Here is an 18,592-nt window from a genome sequence, read left to right as displayed (position 1 = left end):
CCTGCGCCATCTTGTTTCTTCGTGTTACTGGCAAATTCCAATGCCTTTGGGTTTTGGAGATTTTACAATTAAAAAACCCCACGTTTTACTCTTTGCTATCGTTTTATATGACTACTTATTGTTTCTACTCCCATAATAAAAATCTCAGAGATTTTCTCCAAAGGGAATAATTGGGGGCACCTGGGTGGCTCATTCAGTTAGGCGTCTTACTCTTGATCTCAGCTCAGGTCTCAACCTCCGTGAGTTCAAGTCCCGGGTTGGGCTCCAGCTGAGTGTGGAGCTTGCTTAACATAAATAAATAAACAAACAGGGAGTAATTAGTACAAGTCAGATTTAAGAAGAGTGTTTACTTTTTCCTTCCTTTTTATTGTGATAAAATATGCCTGCATTAAATTTACCATTTTAACCATGTTTAAGTGTGCCCTTCTAGGACACCATGTGAGGTTGAGCACATCCACAGTGTTGAGCAGCCACCCTCACCATCCACCTCCAGAACTCTCCATGACCCTCCACGGTCACTTTTCCCATTAAACAGAATCTTCACTTTTTTTCTTTTTTAAGATTTTATTTATTTATTTGAGAGAGAGAGGGAGCATGAATGGCAGGAGGGGCAGAGAGAGGGAGAAGCAGGCTTCCCACCAAGCAGGGAGCCCGACGCGGGGCTCGATCCCAGGACCCTGAGATCATGACCTGAGCCGAAGGCAGACGCTCAACCAGCTGAGCCACCCAGGCGCCCCGAATCGTCACTTTGAAAGCACCATTTACTACCCCTGAAATGCTCAGGGCAGGGCGGTGGACCAGCTTGCTTTATGTCTGCTTTAAAAGGGGCGGTAACTAACAATACAGAGCAGCTGTACACCGGCCTCGTTGGGCAGGAGCCCATGTTACACACCAGAGAAGGAAAACCCAGAGCAGGTTGGCAAACACGCAGCCGACTCACCAGTCACAAGGCGAGGTTCAGACAGGCCTGCCCCCTGCCGAGGCTGGCTTGGTTGTAATTCATAGAAATCTTCTTTCTTCCCCTGCTTGAGCCCACATTCTGGGGCCCTAAGGTAGCAGCTGTCTTAGTAATTACAATTCTGAGTTAAGTTAGTAACCTCTTAAAGCTCGAGCTGCCTTATCTGTGAATGATCCATCTGTGTGATCTCTGAGGGCCTTTCCATTCCGTCCTGTGGTTTGCCATATTTCCATAATTGATGCTGTGGACTTTCCATGCTCTTAAGAAGGATGCAGCGGCCGGGGGGAGATGGAAGGTTCCGGAAACAGAAGGAAGAGTAGGGACGTGAGGAGGAAGGACACAAGGTGGGCCCAGAGAGGGGTTTCGAGCCCAGAGAGAGGAAGCGAAGATGCCCCTGAGGAGGGACAAAGGGCTTCTTCGCGAGGTCCGCCCGAGGAGAGTGTTTACCTAACAGACTTGGATTTTGGGTGTACGCAAAGCACCCCAGAGGGCATCCCCAGGAAGAGTCGGCCGGTGCCCAGCCCGAGCTGGGGCCGCATTAGATCCTGCTCGCGCCTTGTCTGGCCGTGGAAACTGGAAAACAGCCTGCAGGGCGGGGAGGACCGTCCTCCGTGGGGTTTCTCTCATTACTGCCTTTAAGTCTTGCCTCAGGCCTGGAAGGGGGCCTCACCCGCAAGGGGGGCTGCAGAGCGGTCAGGTCACCGGTGCAGGGCAGGGCCAGCGGTCGGACCTCGCTCTTCCTTCTAGCCCGCTGTGCAGACGGCCAGCCCCACGCCTTCCCGTGGCCATGACCATGCGCTGAGGAGCTCACAAAGGACTGGTTTTAGCCCAGCTTCCACGGGGGTAATCATAGCCCCACCCAGGCCACCCCTGAGGACATGGACTTGAACGGCTCACCGGCCCCCTCCCTCAGCTTCGCTTTCCTCCTTGTAGGGAGGGCCTTTCTGGGCAGGGACGCAGGTGACCTCCCCCAGGCTCAGCAACAAGAGGGCACAGGCGTCCTGGAGGATGTGGGTTGACTGTCCAGGTACCAGCTTCGCCTGTCCCCGCTGTGGTCACCCTGAGCATGTGTTCACACCACCAGCTCCAGGGCACAGAGATGGAGGGGCGCTCTGAAAAGACACAGCGGCTCAGAAATGCTCCGTCCCCGGGATGTGACCGTCCAAGAATTCTCTGGTGGACATCGGCAGTTTTAGTGAGGGTGAAAAGCCTTTGTGGTGCGGCGTTCCCAGATCCACAGTATTTGCAAGTCACCGTCAAGCCAGGCAGACTCATCGACCTGGGTCTCGCATCTTGTGGACTATGGCTGTTGTGAGAACTCACCTTACGGTGGGATAAAATAATTAGGAATTGGATTCTTGAGACTCCAGTTTTAAGAAATAACCTTCAGCCTTGGTGACCAGGTAGATCATGAAATTCGATTTTTTTTTTTTAAGATGTTATTTATTCATTTGAGAGAGAGCACGAGAGGGAGGAGGGTCAGAGGGAGAAGCAGACTCCCTTCTGAGCAGGGAGCCCAACGTGGGACTCGATCCAGGACCCCGAGATCATGACCTGAGCTGAAGGCAGACGCTTCACGGACGGGGCCACACAGGCACCTCTGAAATTAGATTTTTTAAGTTTCTCCCCATCACAGAGATTTCCTGAGATATCTACTTTCCTTCCGGCTGTGTTTCTTGGATATGGAATAGGCAGATCCCGTAAGGCTTTATTTGGCCAAGTGTCTGTATTTGTATTTGGTGGAACAGAAGTGCTATTTATTAAATGGCTTTTTTGGTCATATGCCTCTGCTAGATGTTTTACCTAAGCCCGCTCATGTAATGCCCTCAAAAAAGTAGAGTAGGTGGTATTCTAACCATTTCCAGGTATTTGTGCAGCTGGGGGTGGGGGTGGGGCAGTATTTTCGGGTCTTTCCAACATGGTAGATAATCAGAAAATGCCAGAAGCATCTCAGTTATCATTAGCACAATTCTCAAACAAGTTCAAGCAAATTATTCCATTTTTATTGTAACAGATCTAAAGAGTTGATTTTATATTCTTTAGGACTCTGTCTTTTCCTCTGAAAAGTAATTTTTTTTTTAATTAAAATTAAGTCACGCTGGGTCTTGTTTATCTTTGCCGTGACACCGAGACAGTGCTGCAGGAGCAGAGAACAGTCTCGAATGTCAGAAAGAACGAAGTTGTCTTGAGGGTGGGTTTGGGCCGGACACAGAGTCTTTCCCTGCGGCCCCACTTTTGGAAGGCAATTTCAAACATCCCACGTAGGAGAAAGGTCATACCGGAAGGGGGATGCCAGGGAACACACGTCTTGCTATGTTTGGAGGTCTGTGAGTGAGTGCTTGTAAGGTGTGTTTTCCTGGAATGCCCTTGGTGTCCCCCACCCTGTATCATCGTCATGGTCCATTCAAGAAAAGGACATGTTATCTTTGTGTCTACAGGTTTCACCTTGGGTCTCTCCATCTCCACGGGTCCAGGGCTGTTTGGTCCCACCCAGAACCTCGGCTTTGAGCTGTGCCCCCGTTGCCCCTGGCCCGGATGGCTCTTCCGGGCCCCCGCCTCTCCCCTGCTCTGCTTCCTCTGAGCCCTGGCAGGAGGGAGGGTGAGGAGTGCCCGGGGCCTGGTCTGTCTAGCATAGACATCAAAGCAATTTCAGGAAGATTTTTCTTTTTCTTTTTCCTTCTTTTTTTTTTTTTTTTTAAAGATTTTGTTTTTAAGTGATCTCTACACCCAGCGTGGGGCTCAAACTCACGACCCCGGATCAAGAGTGGCACTGTTCCACTGACTGAGCCAGCCGGGCGCCCCAGGAAGATTTTTCTTACAATGACCAGGAGAGTCAATGCCTTCCTGAGATGCTCCACAATTACTTGAGCCTGTATCTTCCCTGCATTTTCTAATGAAACAAACAAAATTCCACACGCCCATGGTCTCCTTCCCAGTTTCCCGATTTGTGCCCGTCTTCCCAAGCCTTAGCTGTAGGACTGTCTTCCGGTCTGCCCCCCCCGGCCCCCCACGACTTGCCGCGGACGCATCTGATCAGAGCGACTCCCAACACTTCGGTCCCACCGGGGCTGCTTCCTTCCCGTTGTCCCTGAGTGCCCTCCTAGGGTCTCCTGCATGTTCCCTGACCCTGCTGTCCTGGACGGCACCTCCTTTGGCGTCCCTCTGCTTCTGGAAGTGACCCCTCGCCCCGCCGGCCAGGCTCTGTCCCCTCCTTCCTTCCGCTCCCCTTCGGTGAGTCCTGACCCCCCCCCCCGAAGCCCGTGCCCGTTTTGATCGTTCCTTCCCTGTGCTCTGATAAACCTACTGACCATGTTACTCATGTGACCTGAACTTCGACTTGGTTTTTGTGTGCTTTCTTGGTTTGAATCACATTTTGTTCTTTATTTCCCCAAAGACTCATAACCCGGGAGCACATTGTTTCTGTTTCTGTTTCCGAACCCCAATTCACTGTTACTTCAAGTGAATGAGGCCACTTTTAATGTTGCATTTGGCACATTTTATTTTATAACCAGTGCTGAGAAAATACCTTGAACATGCTCAGGGTAGTAAAACTTCCAGAGGTTATAATTATCTTGTTTATAAATATCCCTTTTAACCAAATTCTCTTGATCAGAAGAAAAGAAACAAATACACCATTGACATCACCAACCTTTAAGATTTTTAATTTTCTCAAACAGCACTAATGCAATGGATACTTTAAAATGTGTTTCCTTTGCTCTCCACCATTGGAATTAATGACCGATAGAAATCTGTTTGTGAAACATCACGTATAACATTAAAAAAAAAAAGTCTAAACCTACACAGGTGTATTTTTAAAAAGGGAAAATAAGCATGTTTTGGGTGATGGATGCTTTTTTCATCTTCCTCATAATTCAAATATAAGACGCACATGTGTTAAGCTTTGGCCACAGAAAGTAAGTTTGGTTTACCATTTTCTGTGCCGGTGGTTTTTGGCGGGTCCTGCTTACGCACCTCCTTCCCGTGCACGGGCGAGCCTTTCACTCTGAGGCTTTGCCCTAAAGTTTATTGGGGTTTCTCAGCATCCCTGATCTCATCCTTCCATTAACATTCACGTTACTGTGTATTTATCTTTGTCCTACGTCTCAAGACATTTCCACCAGGAATTCTAGCTCTGAAATATTTAAAATATCAACTTCAAAGTCCGTGGAACTGTGCCAAGCACGCTTCTTGTGAAGATAAATGGAAATGCTCTCGACACAGGGCAAAGTCAGGGTCCATTAACTTAAACAGGATGCAGTGTCTTGGGGAGGCTCTGCTTCTTCGCGTTTGTAGACAGAAAAGAAAGCCTTACGTTAAAAGGAAAACAAACTGGTTTCACGTTATCAGCGAAGGGATGGTTCCCACAGGACACGCTCTCCCAGCGCGGGCTCTTGCCTCCTGTGCTGCTGGCTCGCCCCGGGCTGTGGGGGCTTCGGGGGCACGTCCTGGGTGCCGACGGGAGCAGAGACCTACTCTGGGGGTGGCCAGCCTGAACCTGACGTCGCTTGTGATGCAGCAAGGTAGTAGACACTTGGAGAGGTGGGGGGCAGTGGATTGTAGGTTTCCAGGGTGTGGTTATTCGGGGCCGTGGCTCTCCCCTGGCAAAATGTGGGAGGCTTGCGTTTCCTGCATTGTGTCTTAAGTAAACCTAACCTCATGCCTAAGAAACGGTGCTCACTAAGTCTTGTGATCCTTGATGGACCGACTCATCTCTGCTAGTTTGCAGACAGGAGATTCCAGAAGCTCCTACCCAGATCCTCAAGAAGATGCTGAGCTTTGAGGGCATTATCTAGCCGTTGGAATGATACCTATATATGGAATTCAGTTGGCATTCGTCGGAAAACAGCCTTTGGCTGAGTCACGTTTCCATTCAAAGGGAGAAATACCTCTGAGGGACCCGTGGGGGTGCCCTGAGCGTGGGTACTGTTTGCCTCCCCCCGTGTGGGGCTTACAGTGTCATCGTGGTTGATTGCACACACCATCACACACCATCACGCCGCTGCGTCCTCGGGTGAGTGGTCAGGAGGGAAAGGACCCCAGCAGACCGGTGTTCAGGAGGCGTGTGTGAAGCAGGTGGGACCCCAGAGTCTTCTAGGCAGGGGCTGTTGATGATACAGTAAGGAGTCTAACTGCAGGAGAAGGTTCATTTGGAGAGAAAATAAAAGGTTATAATAGTGAGGTGGGGCCAGGTTGTGGAGGTAGATGTGAGTATGTGGACTTTTACCCCAAGGATAGTGGTTTGCCGAAGGGGTGTGATTAGCAAAGCAACATGACACAGGTTTCTTCTTTTCTCTCTGTCTCTCTTTTATTTTTTTTAAGATTTTATTTTTAAGTAATGTCTACGCCCAGCATGGGGCTCAAACTCACAACCCTGAGATTAAGAGTCACCTGCTCCACGGACTGAGCCAGCTGGGCGCGCCCCATCTGTCTCTCTTTTTTTAGGTGAGAAGGGGGTTGCCTCCCATAGGGATGGAATGTCGTGTGGCAGCTCAGATGATGGAATCGGGCCAAAGGTGGGCCCGAGAGAGAAGAGGGGTCAGCAGTGGGGGTGGCCAGGCCTGGGGGTTCCCAGGCTCAGCGATGAGCAAGTGCGTGCAGGATGGGAGCCAGGTCAGCCGTCGGGAACTAGGACACCTGCCTCCTCCCCAGCCGTAGCACGAGACGCACAAACCCCGAGGATGGGGCGGGACAGTGGGTGGTTTCAGCGGTCAGGGGCCCTCTGGGCCCTGTGAGCCTCACGGGGGTAGGTAGAGGCAGTGGCAGCGAGCCTTCCAGAAAGACCTGTGAGCCACATACCATGGGTGCCTGTGGTGATGTTCATGCTCGTTCATGTGCCGGACTGACGGGCAGTTATCCTGTTGGATCTAGCACAGGAAGCCACCACAGAGCCGTGGGGTCAGGAACGCTGTCGTCCGGCAAACGTCTCAGAGGCAGAAAGGGCAGGACTTAGTGACAAGAGTTTGTGAGGAGCAGGGGGGAGAGAGGCCTGAGAAATCCGCCCTCATCCCGAAGCCCGAGCCCGAGCAGTGAAGGCTCTGGCAATGGGGGGAGAGGGAAAGCTTGGGGAGGGAGGACCACGCGTCCGGTGTGGGCGGCGGTGAGTGTGAAGCGATGGGGGCCCGTCGGGGAGAAATGCCCGTAGAAAGGGCCGGGCTGAGCTGAGGGTCAGTGCAAGAACTCGGGTTAGAAGCCCCCGCCGGCCGCGTCCTCGGCGCGCGGAGGGTCATGGCACCCTTCCTGTATGGCAGGTGCTCTGCTGGGCTCTGGCGCTGGGCAAGGCCCCCAGGGGAGCACACGGGAGGGGAGAGGAGAGGTGCCTGCCGGACGGGGCGGGGCCCCGCGAGGTGGGCCAGGAGGAGCAGAAGGGAGGAGGGGAGAGGAAGTCACAGGCGTGCTAGGAAGGGCGTGAAGGCCCACCCCGCACCTTCCCCGGACGCCCGCTCGCTTGGGTCTTCACACCGTGGGAGGTAGTGACGCCGTCCCGACCCCTAGCGGCCTCCGTCACCAGGTGCGAGGGCCGAGTTTCCCTTGGGTTTTTATCAGAGCCCACCCAGCCTTTGCCCCCGTGGCTCGGTGCCATCAGGTGTCCTGTGAGCTGGCGCCCCAGTTCTCCCTGACTCGGACTCGCTTGGCCTCGCGTCTGTCCCTGCACGGGCCATTTCCAGCCCTCTCTGCACCTGCTACGCAGATCCCCTCCCCCCCCCCCCCCCCCCCCCCCCCCCCCCCCCCCCCCCCCCCCCCCCCCGGCCCCGTGAGTCCGGACCTCTGCACGGAGCTCCCTCCAGCTCTGGTGGTGGAGGCCCTGCCGCCCGTCTGTGCCCGGGCTTGCTTGTGTGTATTTGGCTTCCCTGTCCTACCCGCAGCCCACACACACACAGCCTCGCTGAGGCCGCCGCCCGCCCGGCCCCCGGGACTGGGTCCGCCCTTGCCTCCCCACCTGCGAGGACCCGCGGCTTGCCTGGTTCTGAGCCTCTGTTGCTTCTGCCCGCCCCAAAACCGTCGGTTCCGGGTGGGAGGGCTTCATGAATGCTTCATTTTAGGATGGAGGTGTAGGACTTGGGGATTGGTGATGTTTTTGAACGAATGCTTTTCACTTGATCCTGCCGTTTACGATCTTAGAATGCCCTGTGTTTCACACGGGCTCCGTGAGTAGATTCTGTTTACTGGCTCTGTGTTCCGTCTTTTTATTTAACTTGGGACCTAAAGGGGCTTTAGGGTCTGATCCTACCCTTTTTACTCCATATCCATCAGTGTGTGGTCTAGGAATCCACAAACCCACTGGAATTTCTATGTATGGAAAATTTCTCAGTAAGGGAATTTACATTTTTTTTTAAATTCCCAAGAAATTCAGATACTTCTCAGTTTGGAACCATTGGTATAGAAGTTACCAATCTTGTACCTTTATTCTACCAAAAAGAGAACCCATGGTGGTACAGTGAAAAGGACACAATTTAGCGTCCTCCTCCGCAAAGGGCAACAGGGACCCCTTACATGTGCCACCAAAAATCTTTGATACCTTCAAAGAAGTACTTATCTCCTCACCCGGCCACTTCCCCAGCTCCTCATTTGTTGTCACATGGTCAGTAAAGACAGGAAAAACCAGTAGGAAAGTCCCGAACATAATACTCACCGACATGAACATTGGACCAGCACTTTACAGTTTGCAAAGCCCCTTCCAGCACAGGAGCCCTGGCACTGAGCGGAATGCTTACCAACCCTTTGCAGAAAGACCTGACAGTATTGCTTCCATCATTGATTGTTTTAAACAAGTCAGTACCTAATAATTAAAGGAAATTAGAGATTAGAAATGAGGGCTACCTGCTGTCTCAGATGGTGGAACCTGTGACTCTTGATCTTGGGGTTGTGAGTTCAAGCCCCACGTTGGGCGTAGAGATGACTTTAAAAAAGGAAAGAAGGAAATGAAAAGTCTCACTACCTGAATGAAGGTAAGCATCACTCCCATTTTAGTATATTGATTTCAGGTCCCTTTTCCATTTATAGCTTTTGTTCCAAGGAACGTAATTGTGACCTGATTTTGTAGAGTGCTTTTTACTGAACGTGGTAGCATGAGTTCTTCTCACACTGTCTTTATGAGACATAATTTTAATGGCCTCATGTTTGCTTATGAGCTTTATTTTTAGCACAAAATCTACCATGAGTTGTAACAGTCTTTGTGAGGGCTGTCTCCATATCTGAAACTACCTGGTGAACTTTTTTTTAAGATTTTATTTATTTATTTGAGAGAAAGAGAGAAAGAGAACAAGCATGAGTTGGGGACAGGGTGATGGAGAAGCAGACTCCCTGCAGAGCAGGGAGCCTGACGCGGGGACTCGAACCCAGGACCCTGAGATCATAACCTGAGCCGAAGGCAGACGCCTCACCGATGGAGCCACCCAGGCGCCCCTATCTGGTGAACTTTTAAACAGTATTTTTTTTTGTTGCAAAATAGATCAGCCAGATAGGAGCGTCCCTAAAATGTAAACGTCCAGCTTTGTGGACAGTAAAAGGAACAGTATGACCAGACGTAGCCCATAAACCGAATTCCACAAGCCCTCATCCCTCACTGCTGTCCGTCCTTGTAAGGCTTCCCTTCCCTGCTCTGCCTTCTGGGCTGATGACCCGATTAAATGTCCCCCAACAATACAGCTTCGTCTGGGTGGGTTTGCGTTTCTGCAGGTGGAGCCACAGGGCGTGTGTTCCGCCATGTCTGCCCCCTTGGCCCGCCAGCACGGCTTCCGTATCCACCTGGCCGCCGACGTTCATCGGGGCTGCCTCGGCCGTGTGGACACATGCCCACACACAGTCCTGCGTGTGTTTCTTGGTGGACGTGAGTGCGTCTTGCTGTGGTGTGCGTGCCTGGGAGTAGAATCACCAGGTCACCAGGTGCCCGTTCCTGCATCTTCTCTTCCACGGACGGTTGCCAAACGTTTCTGAAGTGGTTGTGTCCACTTACCGCCCTGTCAGGAGGGAAGGAGAGGGTCTGTGGTTCGCCTCTTTGTCAACCCTCCGTGCTGTCCACCTTTAAATTTTTGTCGGCATCACATGATGGTTTTAATTTGCATTTCCCTTTTCCCTAATGAAGCCGGCTGTCCCCTGCACCGCCCTCCCTGCCATTTTGGATTTCTTCTTTTGTAAAATGCCCGTTTTGTAAAAACACCATTTTTGGGGGGCTTGGCTGTCTTTTTCTCACTTTGTAGTAATTCTCTATAGATTCTAGAAATGAGCTCTTGGTTGTATGGTGTGGCAGGTGTCTTTCCCATCGGTCACTTTCTCACTGGGTCTTCTGATGAGCAGAAGTTCTTGACTTCAACGTGACATAATTGTGTTTTCCCTTTATGGCTAGTGTTTTTGTGTTTTACCTGGTGAAGTTTTCGAGTGAAAGCTTGGAGTTCAGAGTGCTGGTTGTGACCAGGGATGTGAGTCTGCACCTGAAAGCTGGGATTTGTACAGGTTGGTACTGGGTGTCGGGTGCGGGCCAACAGGAAGCTAGGAGCCAAGTCTTCTTGCGAAGCAGCTCCAGCCTCTCTGTAAGATCACAGTGTCCGAGGACGGATTCGGGACCTCGGCAGAGAAGGCTGCCCCACCGGGCAGGCCACGCCCCTGGCGTGTGGGCTCACTGCTCCCTTCTTTGTTCCGTGGGGCCCTGAAGTCCAGGGAGGCTTGTGTAGAAGACAGGATCCTGACAGCATAGGGATGCTGGATGGAGCAGAGTTAACACTTGCTCGTGGCTACACTAGGTGATCCCGTGTGATTCTCCCCAGCCTGCGGATCAGGGCACGGGGGGTGAGGCCAGTGTGATGCCGCGCTGACCGGGAGGGCCTGCGCTGGGTGTTCTACCTTCAGTATTAATTGTCTCTTCATCCTCGGCCCTTAGTTTGCAGTTTTCTCCTTCTCTTATCTTTTTCTTTGATTGATGACTCATCTGTTCGTAACCGATAGCAAAGGGGGACCCACGCTCCAGATGTGGGGTTTTTTCACTCTCTGGGTGTTCTCTCCTCCCCCCACCTCCCCATTCTGTGAAGTAGCCGATGGCCCTTGTGCTTTGGGGGGTCAAAGACAACTTTGGGGATCTAATGAAAGTTGTAGAGGGAGGAGGAGACCCCAGTCTTACCTCTGCTCCCCTCAAGGGTCCCTGAGCCCTGGGTTGAAAACTGCTGCTGGAATGGGCCTCCCCGTCCAGGATGGAAGGGGAGGGAGCTGGGATGGCTGCCCTCAGTGGAGGGCATTTTCCTGTGCGGCGGTCTGCTGACTCCAGGTGCCCCTCTCTGGGTCCCTCGTCGTTCCGGCCTCACTGGGGGCTCTCAGACCTCGGGATTTGGGGTCCAGGTTGCGGTGGCCACCTGTTCCTTGCTCAGATCTCTCCCTCAAAATCCTTTCTGCTGATCATTTTATAATAACCTGCCCTTCCAACTGCTCCTGCCCCAGGCAAGGACCCCCGAGACCTTCATCCCGGGACACTCTTCCAAAGGCACAGTTGCATTGGGTGGTGCTAAGTTCCAGGGGCTGGGGCCGCACAGACACGTCCCTCTAGAAAGAGAGAGCAGATCCGGGTTCTGAGCACCTGTGTCTGCAGGAGGATGGAGCATCTCTTTCTTCTGTTTGTTTTTTAAAATTTATCGTACTCTTCTGTTTCATCTTGCCTGTATGATTCTTTTTTAAGGATTTTATTTGTTTATTTGAGAGAGAGGGAGAGGGTCAGAGGGAGAAGCAGGCTCCCCACTGAGCAGGGAGCCCGACGCGGGGCTCGATCCCAGGACCCTGGATCATGACCTGAGCCGAAGGCAGATGCTTAACCCACTGAGCCACCCAGGCGCCCCGTGTATGATTCTTAATAATCCCTTGTCTATCTCCCTGCCCCCTTGGCACGCTTCTGTTGTCCTTCCTGCATGTCGCGGAAAGGTGATTCTTCTCAGAGCATTAACTTTGTTCCTGTCACCTTGCCCTTGCCTCCCGTGTCCCTCCTCGTCTCCAGGACAAGCCCTGACCCTTAGCACATTCACGCTGCTCCCAGATGCACCCCCCTGAGCCGCGCCCTGGACTCTGCACCTGCTCCTCGCTCTCCGGCGCTTTCCCGAGCCGTGCCGTGTGCACCTGACCCTGCTCGGGGAGAGAGTTCTCCTGATCCCCCGTGTCTTCGAGTCCTGGCTGCCCCCCGTGGCGCAGCTCCGATGCTGGCTCTCCGTGAACACAGTGTGTCCCCTCCAGAAATAGCCCGTCCCTCCCTGAACTCCTTCTTAAGAACCCCCGTTTTCCTGTGGCATTTCGGGAAGCTGGGGGGAGAAAGCCGGGTTGAAATCCTGCCATTCCCTCCGTTCTTGGCTGCTGGTTCCTGTCACTGAAGGCCGTTATCAGAGCGAACTTCACGTGGCCCTGGGAGCGACGGTAGGTTCTTATGCCAAAAAGCAAAATTGTCAATCATGGGCTGCAGCTTTACCGGATGATATGGGATGATTTTCCCAGGTGCTCGTACCGGTTTGCACGCCCACAGCGGTGTGACGGAGCTCCCTTCCCGTGTCCTGGCTCACCCTGGACCTTGTCTGATGTCTTCACCTTCGCTGCATTCCTCCGCGTGGGCCAGGACCCCCACCCCCACCCCATGACGTCTGTCGGCTTCCCGCCCAGAGGAGGGGGAGAGCACACCCTTCTCTCTGAAGCTGCACGTGCGTCATTCTGCTCGCAGTCCGCTGACCAGAGCTGCGGCCTGTGTACACGGCAGGCACCGACTAAACGCCCAGAGGCAGTGGCTCGGGAGACCACTCAGGAAGGCTCCGGCTCCGACGGGTTTAGTCCCAAGGAGAGGCTGAAGACACTAGATTTGTCTTCAAATTAATCGTCTCTCAGGACCTTTGATAAATGTTCGTACCTTTAATGTTTTATTAAAACCTCACTTGAAGGGCTCTTCATAAAACTAGTACAATTGGCTAGACGTGCTTTTGCTTTTACTTCAGAAATATGGAAATTGGTGATTATCAGAGAAACTCTGAAGAGGGGAGGGTAGGAAACGAGAGGGCTCTGGAACTGGGAAATGGGACTTAGGACGCATCTGTTTCTTAACTCCCACCCCCAAACGTGCCACGTTCGTTATTTTCACAAAATGTGGAAGACAGAATCCCAGTCACTTCATCCTGAGACGGGCCCCTGGCGTGTCTGTGTGAAGTTCACGCTGATTCTAAGCTCAGGTGTACAAGTGTGATGATGTCTCTTTAAACCAGGAGCTGTGGGGGTTTTGGGAGTTTAAGCTATTACGGTTTTGTCTCCCTTCTGTCTTCTGGCCGTTAGCTAACGGCACCCCCTGATTTCTGTCCAGGTACGGCGTGAGTCCCGAGAACATCATCCTGTATGGCCAAAGCATCGGGACCGTCCCCACGGTAGACCTGGCCTCGAGGTACGAGTGTGCCGCCGTCATTCTCCACTCGCCTCTGATGTCGGGGCTGCGCGTGGCTTTCCCGGACACCAGGAAAACGTACTGCTTCGACGCTTTCCCCAGGTAAGCTCACACGTGTGCAGCAGGTGCCAGGGCGCCCAGTGACCCGGGCTCAGATGCCACTGTGAATGGCGGGCCACTGATCAGTCTTTCCTGAATGCAGCCACGCGTCAGACCCTGTGCTGGGCACCTCGGGGAGGTGATGGTGACACCAGCCAGAGACTTGGTCCTCCGGGCCTGACTCATCTGTAGAGCTCTCCTGGATGACGTGTGAGGACCTTGCTCATGCTGACATCCAGGGTTAATGGACTCGGTTGTATGTGCAAGATGAAAACAAAAGTGCCCACACGTATCCTGAAAAAAAGTACCGTTCCAGATTCGCACGTTCACGCAGATGGGCGTGTATGGTGGAGTTGCGGAGAGCTACATGCAAAATGCATGATGAGGCACTTAGCGGTCTGCACACGCACACAAAGCTGCAGACGTGCTCAGTTTTAGAACCTCCTCCTCCTTCGATGAGACCGTGCAGGTGAGGGGGGAAGGGGAGGTGAGCTGCAGGCCAGACCTTCTGTGCTTTGGTGACAGGCCACCATCCTAGTATCAGGGAACACAGCCCTGGGAGCCCTTCGTTCCAGCCTGCTCCCCAGCTCCTCCCACGGGCCTCCTTGCGTGTGGAAGCACGTGGATGGGAGCCCACGGCTGGATCCTCCCGGCCCGGCCCTGCTCTTTGCTCATCCCGCTGACGGAAGGAAGGGAACTGGGTCATCACCATGCTCTAAATGCCAGAGCAGCGAGCTAGTGGTTTCTTGAATACCTCCGTTTGAAAATTTTACTTGTTTTTTTTTTTCTTCTTCTTTTCTTAAAATCCAAGTTGAGGACAGTGTTTTCCATAAAAACGATTTGCCCCCTAAACTTTTCCCATCGTGCGTGGCTAAAGCAAGTCTGAGGCCGTTAGGGCAGGACTGGCCGGCTCGTGTTGCCATTTTGTAGGAAACGCCCCCACAGGAGTAAAGCCCGGTCTCAGGATTTTGATCGACCCCCTCCTGGCTGTCATTCTGCTGTCGCTCGAGGGGAGCAAGCATCGCTTGGTTACGTCAACATCTGCCGCACAGCCTGTCTTGCAACAGCAAGAGGCCTTCTGTTGGCACGTTGGGTGAACTTCAGTTCCGTGCAGTTGGTCCCGGCACTCAGGGCAGACTCCAGCTTCAGGAGAGGGTTGACCTAGTGGCGAATTCCTGCTGGCATGGCGGGGCAAACATGCAGCTCAGATGTGGCCATGTTTGTGCCGAACGGGTAATGAGAGGCCAGTTTGTGGAAAGGGAGATGTTTAGCATGTTTGTGGGAGGGATGCTAGGCGTTACCATGGCAACAAAACGCCTAGGTTGTTTCCTGACTCTTAAATTAGCATACACCTTAAAATACAGCCATGGCAACTAACCGCAGCTTATTAATTAACAGTCAACCAGCAACCGGTCTTCCCTGGGTCTGTCTGATCTGCCAGGCGTTGCAACAGCTCCCCCTGCTCCTCACCTCACCCCTACCATAGGCTTCCCAGCGGCCGGGAGAAGTGGGTCAAGTCACAGAGTCCTCATTTTAGAGATTAGGGTGCTGAGGCTGACCGAGGTAAGCAGTGTGCTGGAATTAAGGTAGGGGTGTGGGCACTGCCCCGAAGGCCATCCCTCCCACCGGTGCCCTGGAGCGTTAATACGGTAGCTCCTCGAACCACAAACAGTCACCCGGACCCTCATCGTTAATTGAATTCAGTAGATGTTCTGTTACGGGGCCCGTTGCTGCCGAGGGTCAGAATTGTCTCCGTTTGTGTTCCTCTCTTTGAAGGAAGGCATTTCCCACTTCTTTCAATATTACCAACAACGCAAGAGGAGCCCTGATCACTGTTTGTGGTTTGTAGCTTCTTTTCCTTTACCTGCTTTCCATTTAGACTCAGGCGCTGACATTTAGCTTGAGATGCACCCTCAGGCTGTAGAGATTCTCCTACTAAATTGTGCAGCACGGAGCACAGCCCCAGGCCCGTTCTGCTGGTACGCATCTTTTTAATTGAATATAATTGGACTCCCACATTTTCAGAAGAAGAAGTCTCGTTAACATGAAACCGGAGAAAAACGGGTTTCTAAACACGACTGCTAATCTGGGACATTGCATATGCCGCCACCCAAGGCTCTGATCTTGGCAAATCCCACAGCCCGGTGGGGTTTTGCCATCTCCCTTGGGTGTCCCGAAGTGGTGGGTGGTGTCGCGAGCTGCTGATCAAGGTTCTGTGACAGTTGTCTGTAGGTCTCTGGGCGGTGCCCTTGATGCGAGGGCGCTGATACCTGCCCAAGCTCAGGCCGGCGGTACTCGTCCTCACTGGCTTTGGTGCCCTCCTCGCTTGCCCGGAGCCGGGGCTGTCCTGTCTCCTGGTGTCCTGCTGGAGACTCAGTGAGGTTTTTTTGTATGGAAAGCACAGAGCACCTGGCTGTCGAAATTATTTCATCAGTGTTAGTCGTTCCTGTGAGCAGCAGGGTCCCTGCAGATAGTTGCAGTCGGTATCCTTTTGTAGCTTTGGCCAGGATCAGACACAGAAAGAAAAGTCACCGGTGGGGGGCTTCGGGTGCCAGACCAGGTGGCCAGATCCGCCCGTCTTGCTGTGTCCGTAGGTTAAACGGCGGTCCCCTCCGTGGGGGAAGTCGCCTGCACGCCCTGCCAACAAGGCTTACGTCTGGAATTCCTCTTTGGGAAATGTTTTCAGAGCCTGCAGCACATTCTTTTGAAGATCCTCAAATATTCATCCTTTGAGGGTAGATTCCGTTCTCATAAACAATCCGAGATCACTCAGACTCCAAGCTAGGCATTGTATTATGTTTTCAAGCGAAGTACTACAGTTTTTACCAAAAAAAAAAAAAAAAAAAAAAAAAAACGAGGCATAAGCATTTATGAGATGGGGTTTTGAGGATCTTTTGAGTCGATTCTGAAGTCGTCTTGCCAAGAAGACTGCAAACGCGGGCAGCCGAGGATTAGCTGTTCAAGCTTTCAGAAGAGACGCTCTGTCGGACATGTCGAGTTCTGGCCTGTTTGTTTATTTTTTTTTTTTAGAAAAAAAAAGAATCACTAGAAAAATGAGGGAAACCCCCCCCCCCCCCCGGTGTTAGCGTCAGGTACATCAGATGCGACGTGCGCTGTCCATGGGCGTCACTAACGGAGCCCTCTCTCCCCCTGCCCCTGTTCTGTTCTGCAGCATCGACAAGATCTCTAAAGTCACCTCGCCTGTGCTGGTCATTCACGGTACAGAAGACGAGGTCATCGATTTCTCCCATGGCCTGGCCATGTACGAGCGCTGTCCCCGTGCCGTGGAGCCCCTGTGGGTTGAAGGGGCTGGGCACAATGACATAGAGCTTTACGCACAATACCTAGAAAGACTAAAACAGTTCATATCCCACGAACTGCCGAATTCCTGAAGGAGACACCGTGATTTTACCTCACTTAACTGTGAACACACAAGTCCTCTGTTTTGCACATGCTCGAACTGGAAAGCGGTCATGGCAGGATCACCCGGAGGAGGTACCCGCCTCTCAGTGTTCTGATCAGAGACCTGAGCAAGTCCCCGTCTTCTGTCCCTCGAGGTCGTTCTGCTCCTCACAGCACGCGGCACCGAAAGGTGGTGACGCCCAGCATCATTGCCTGGCGGGAATGGGGACGAGAGCTGGGCGCGGGCACGGTCGGTTTGCCCCGTGCTGTGTAGACGATGCTCACATCGGTTGCTTGGCCGTACCCACGGCTGACGATTCATTCCTGCAGGACTCAGCCCTCTCTCCACCAATGTTCTCAGTACTTGATATGCAGCTCTTTTTCAGCTTCTGGATTCATGGGTTCGATCCATTTGTGAAGCCGTGATCGTGTAACCGGGACACTAGGGTGATGAAAATTCCTTTGTTAAGTTTCGTGACCATGCCGATCTTCCCTCCCCCACACCCCAACAAACAAATCAATGGAAGGGTAATTTACTGGAACTATCATGAACAGCTTTATCAACTGGAACCATATAAATATAACTGGAATATTCTTAAAAGGAAACTGGGGTTTTTTTAAGTGTAAATTTATTACTAGTCAACAGAGTTTTAATATTTTGATTGTCTGGTTGGTCTAACAAAGAGCCTAGGCAACTTTCCTTCTGTGAAGTCCTCCTTGTAGGCTTTTTTAAAGTACTGTACATATTTGCAATCACATTGTGCATAGATTCTTAATGGGTACTTTTCTTTTGTCAGGCTACCACAATGAACTGCAGATCCCTTGTTTGTAATGTAAATGATTGAATACATTTTGTTAATATGTTTTTATTCCTATGTTTTGCTATCGAAAAAAATTTTATAACATTTCCAAGACAAAAAAAATTACAAGTTTATGCTTTGAAGAATTTATGTAATGAAAATTTCATTAAACTAATCTTTTTAGTTTAAGAGTTCTTTGGGTTTTGACACTGGAGTTGCACCAAGTAAGCATCAGGCACGTCCGATGCTTCACCATTGCTACACGACTCATCTTGGGCGGGGGTCTGGGGTCGGGGGATTTCTTTGGTTTTATTTTAATTTTTCTTTTCAAATTTAAAAGCCTTAAATGTACTGTAAGCCTCAGATTGTTGTACAGCGGGATTGCGGTTGATTCCAGTTTGTGTGCTGTGCTTGGATACGGCACATGAGTCGGTCATGGAATAAAGGATGCATGGATCAGAACGCGCAGCCTCCTGTGGTCTTTTCCTCTATCTCTCTGTCAGAGAAAGTAGCAAATGAGAAAACACTGCACGTTGGTTGAAGCAGAAACCCTTGGGGCTTTACAGACTTTTCTACCTCTCTCAAGGTGTATGCTTTTGTTCTGTAAGAGACCCGAGGGTCCATTTGGAAGAAGCCAGGGAGGCAGGGAGGAAGGAAAGGAGGGAAGGAGAAAAAGAAGAAAAGAAAAAGGTATAAGAGGGGCGCCTGGGTGGCTCGGTTGGTTAAGCATCTGCCTTTGGCTCAGGTCATGATCTCGGGGTCCTGGGATTGAGTTTCACGTTGGGCTCCCTGCTCAGCAGGGAGTTTGCTTCTCTCTCTCCCTCTGTGCTCTCCCTCTCTCTCTCTTTCTGTCTCAAATAAATAAATGAAATCTTTTAAAAAAAGGAAAAGGTGTGAGACATGGGAAAAAAGAGGTGAGCATGTTCTAAAGCCAGACTGTTATGGTGG

The 18,592-nt window shown here is 51.8% G+C and overlaps 1 protein-coding gene across 3 annotated transcripts in view; it reads left to right on the top strand.

The window, feature by feature from the left end:
- Positions 1–18,106, top strand: part of ABHD17C (abhydrolase domain containing 17C, depalmitoylase) — a 47,201-nt gene extending 29,095 nt beyond the window's left edge. Inside the window, exons 2-3 of one of the 3 annotated variants that reach the window (XM_027571379.2) lie at positions 13,266–13,445; positions 16,615–18,106. In XM_027571379.2, coding sequence (XP_027427180.1) covers positions 13,266–13,445; positions 16,615–16,834 — 400 coding nt within the window. In that variant the 3' untranslated portion in view covers positions 16,835–18,106. Of the gene's footprint in view, positions 1–12,418; positions 12,814–13,265; positions 13,446–13,545; positions 16,452–16,614 lie in introns of those variants that run through there. The other 2 variants (XM_027571381.2, XM_027571380.1) reach the window with 2 other exon arrangements.
- Positions 18,107–18,592: the final 486 nt, after the last annotated feature.

The sequence above is a fragment of the Zalophus californianus genome, chromosome 6, assembly GCF_009762305.2.
Source record: "Zalophus californianus isolate mZalCal1 chromosome 6, mZalCal1.pri.v2, whole genome shotgun sequence".
In the NCBI taxonomy this organism is placed as follows: Eukaryota; Metazoa; Chordata; class Mammalia; order Carnivora; family Otariidae; genus Zalophus; species Zalophus californianus.
Note: the sequence above shows the minus strand (reverse complement) of the source record. Positions and strands in the feature narration are given on the sequence as shown.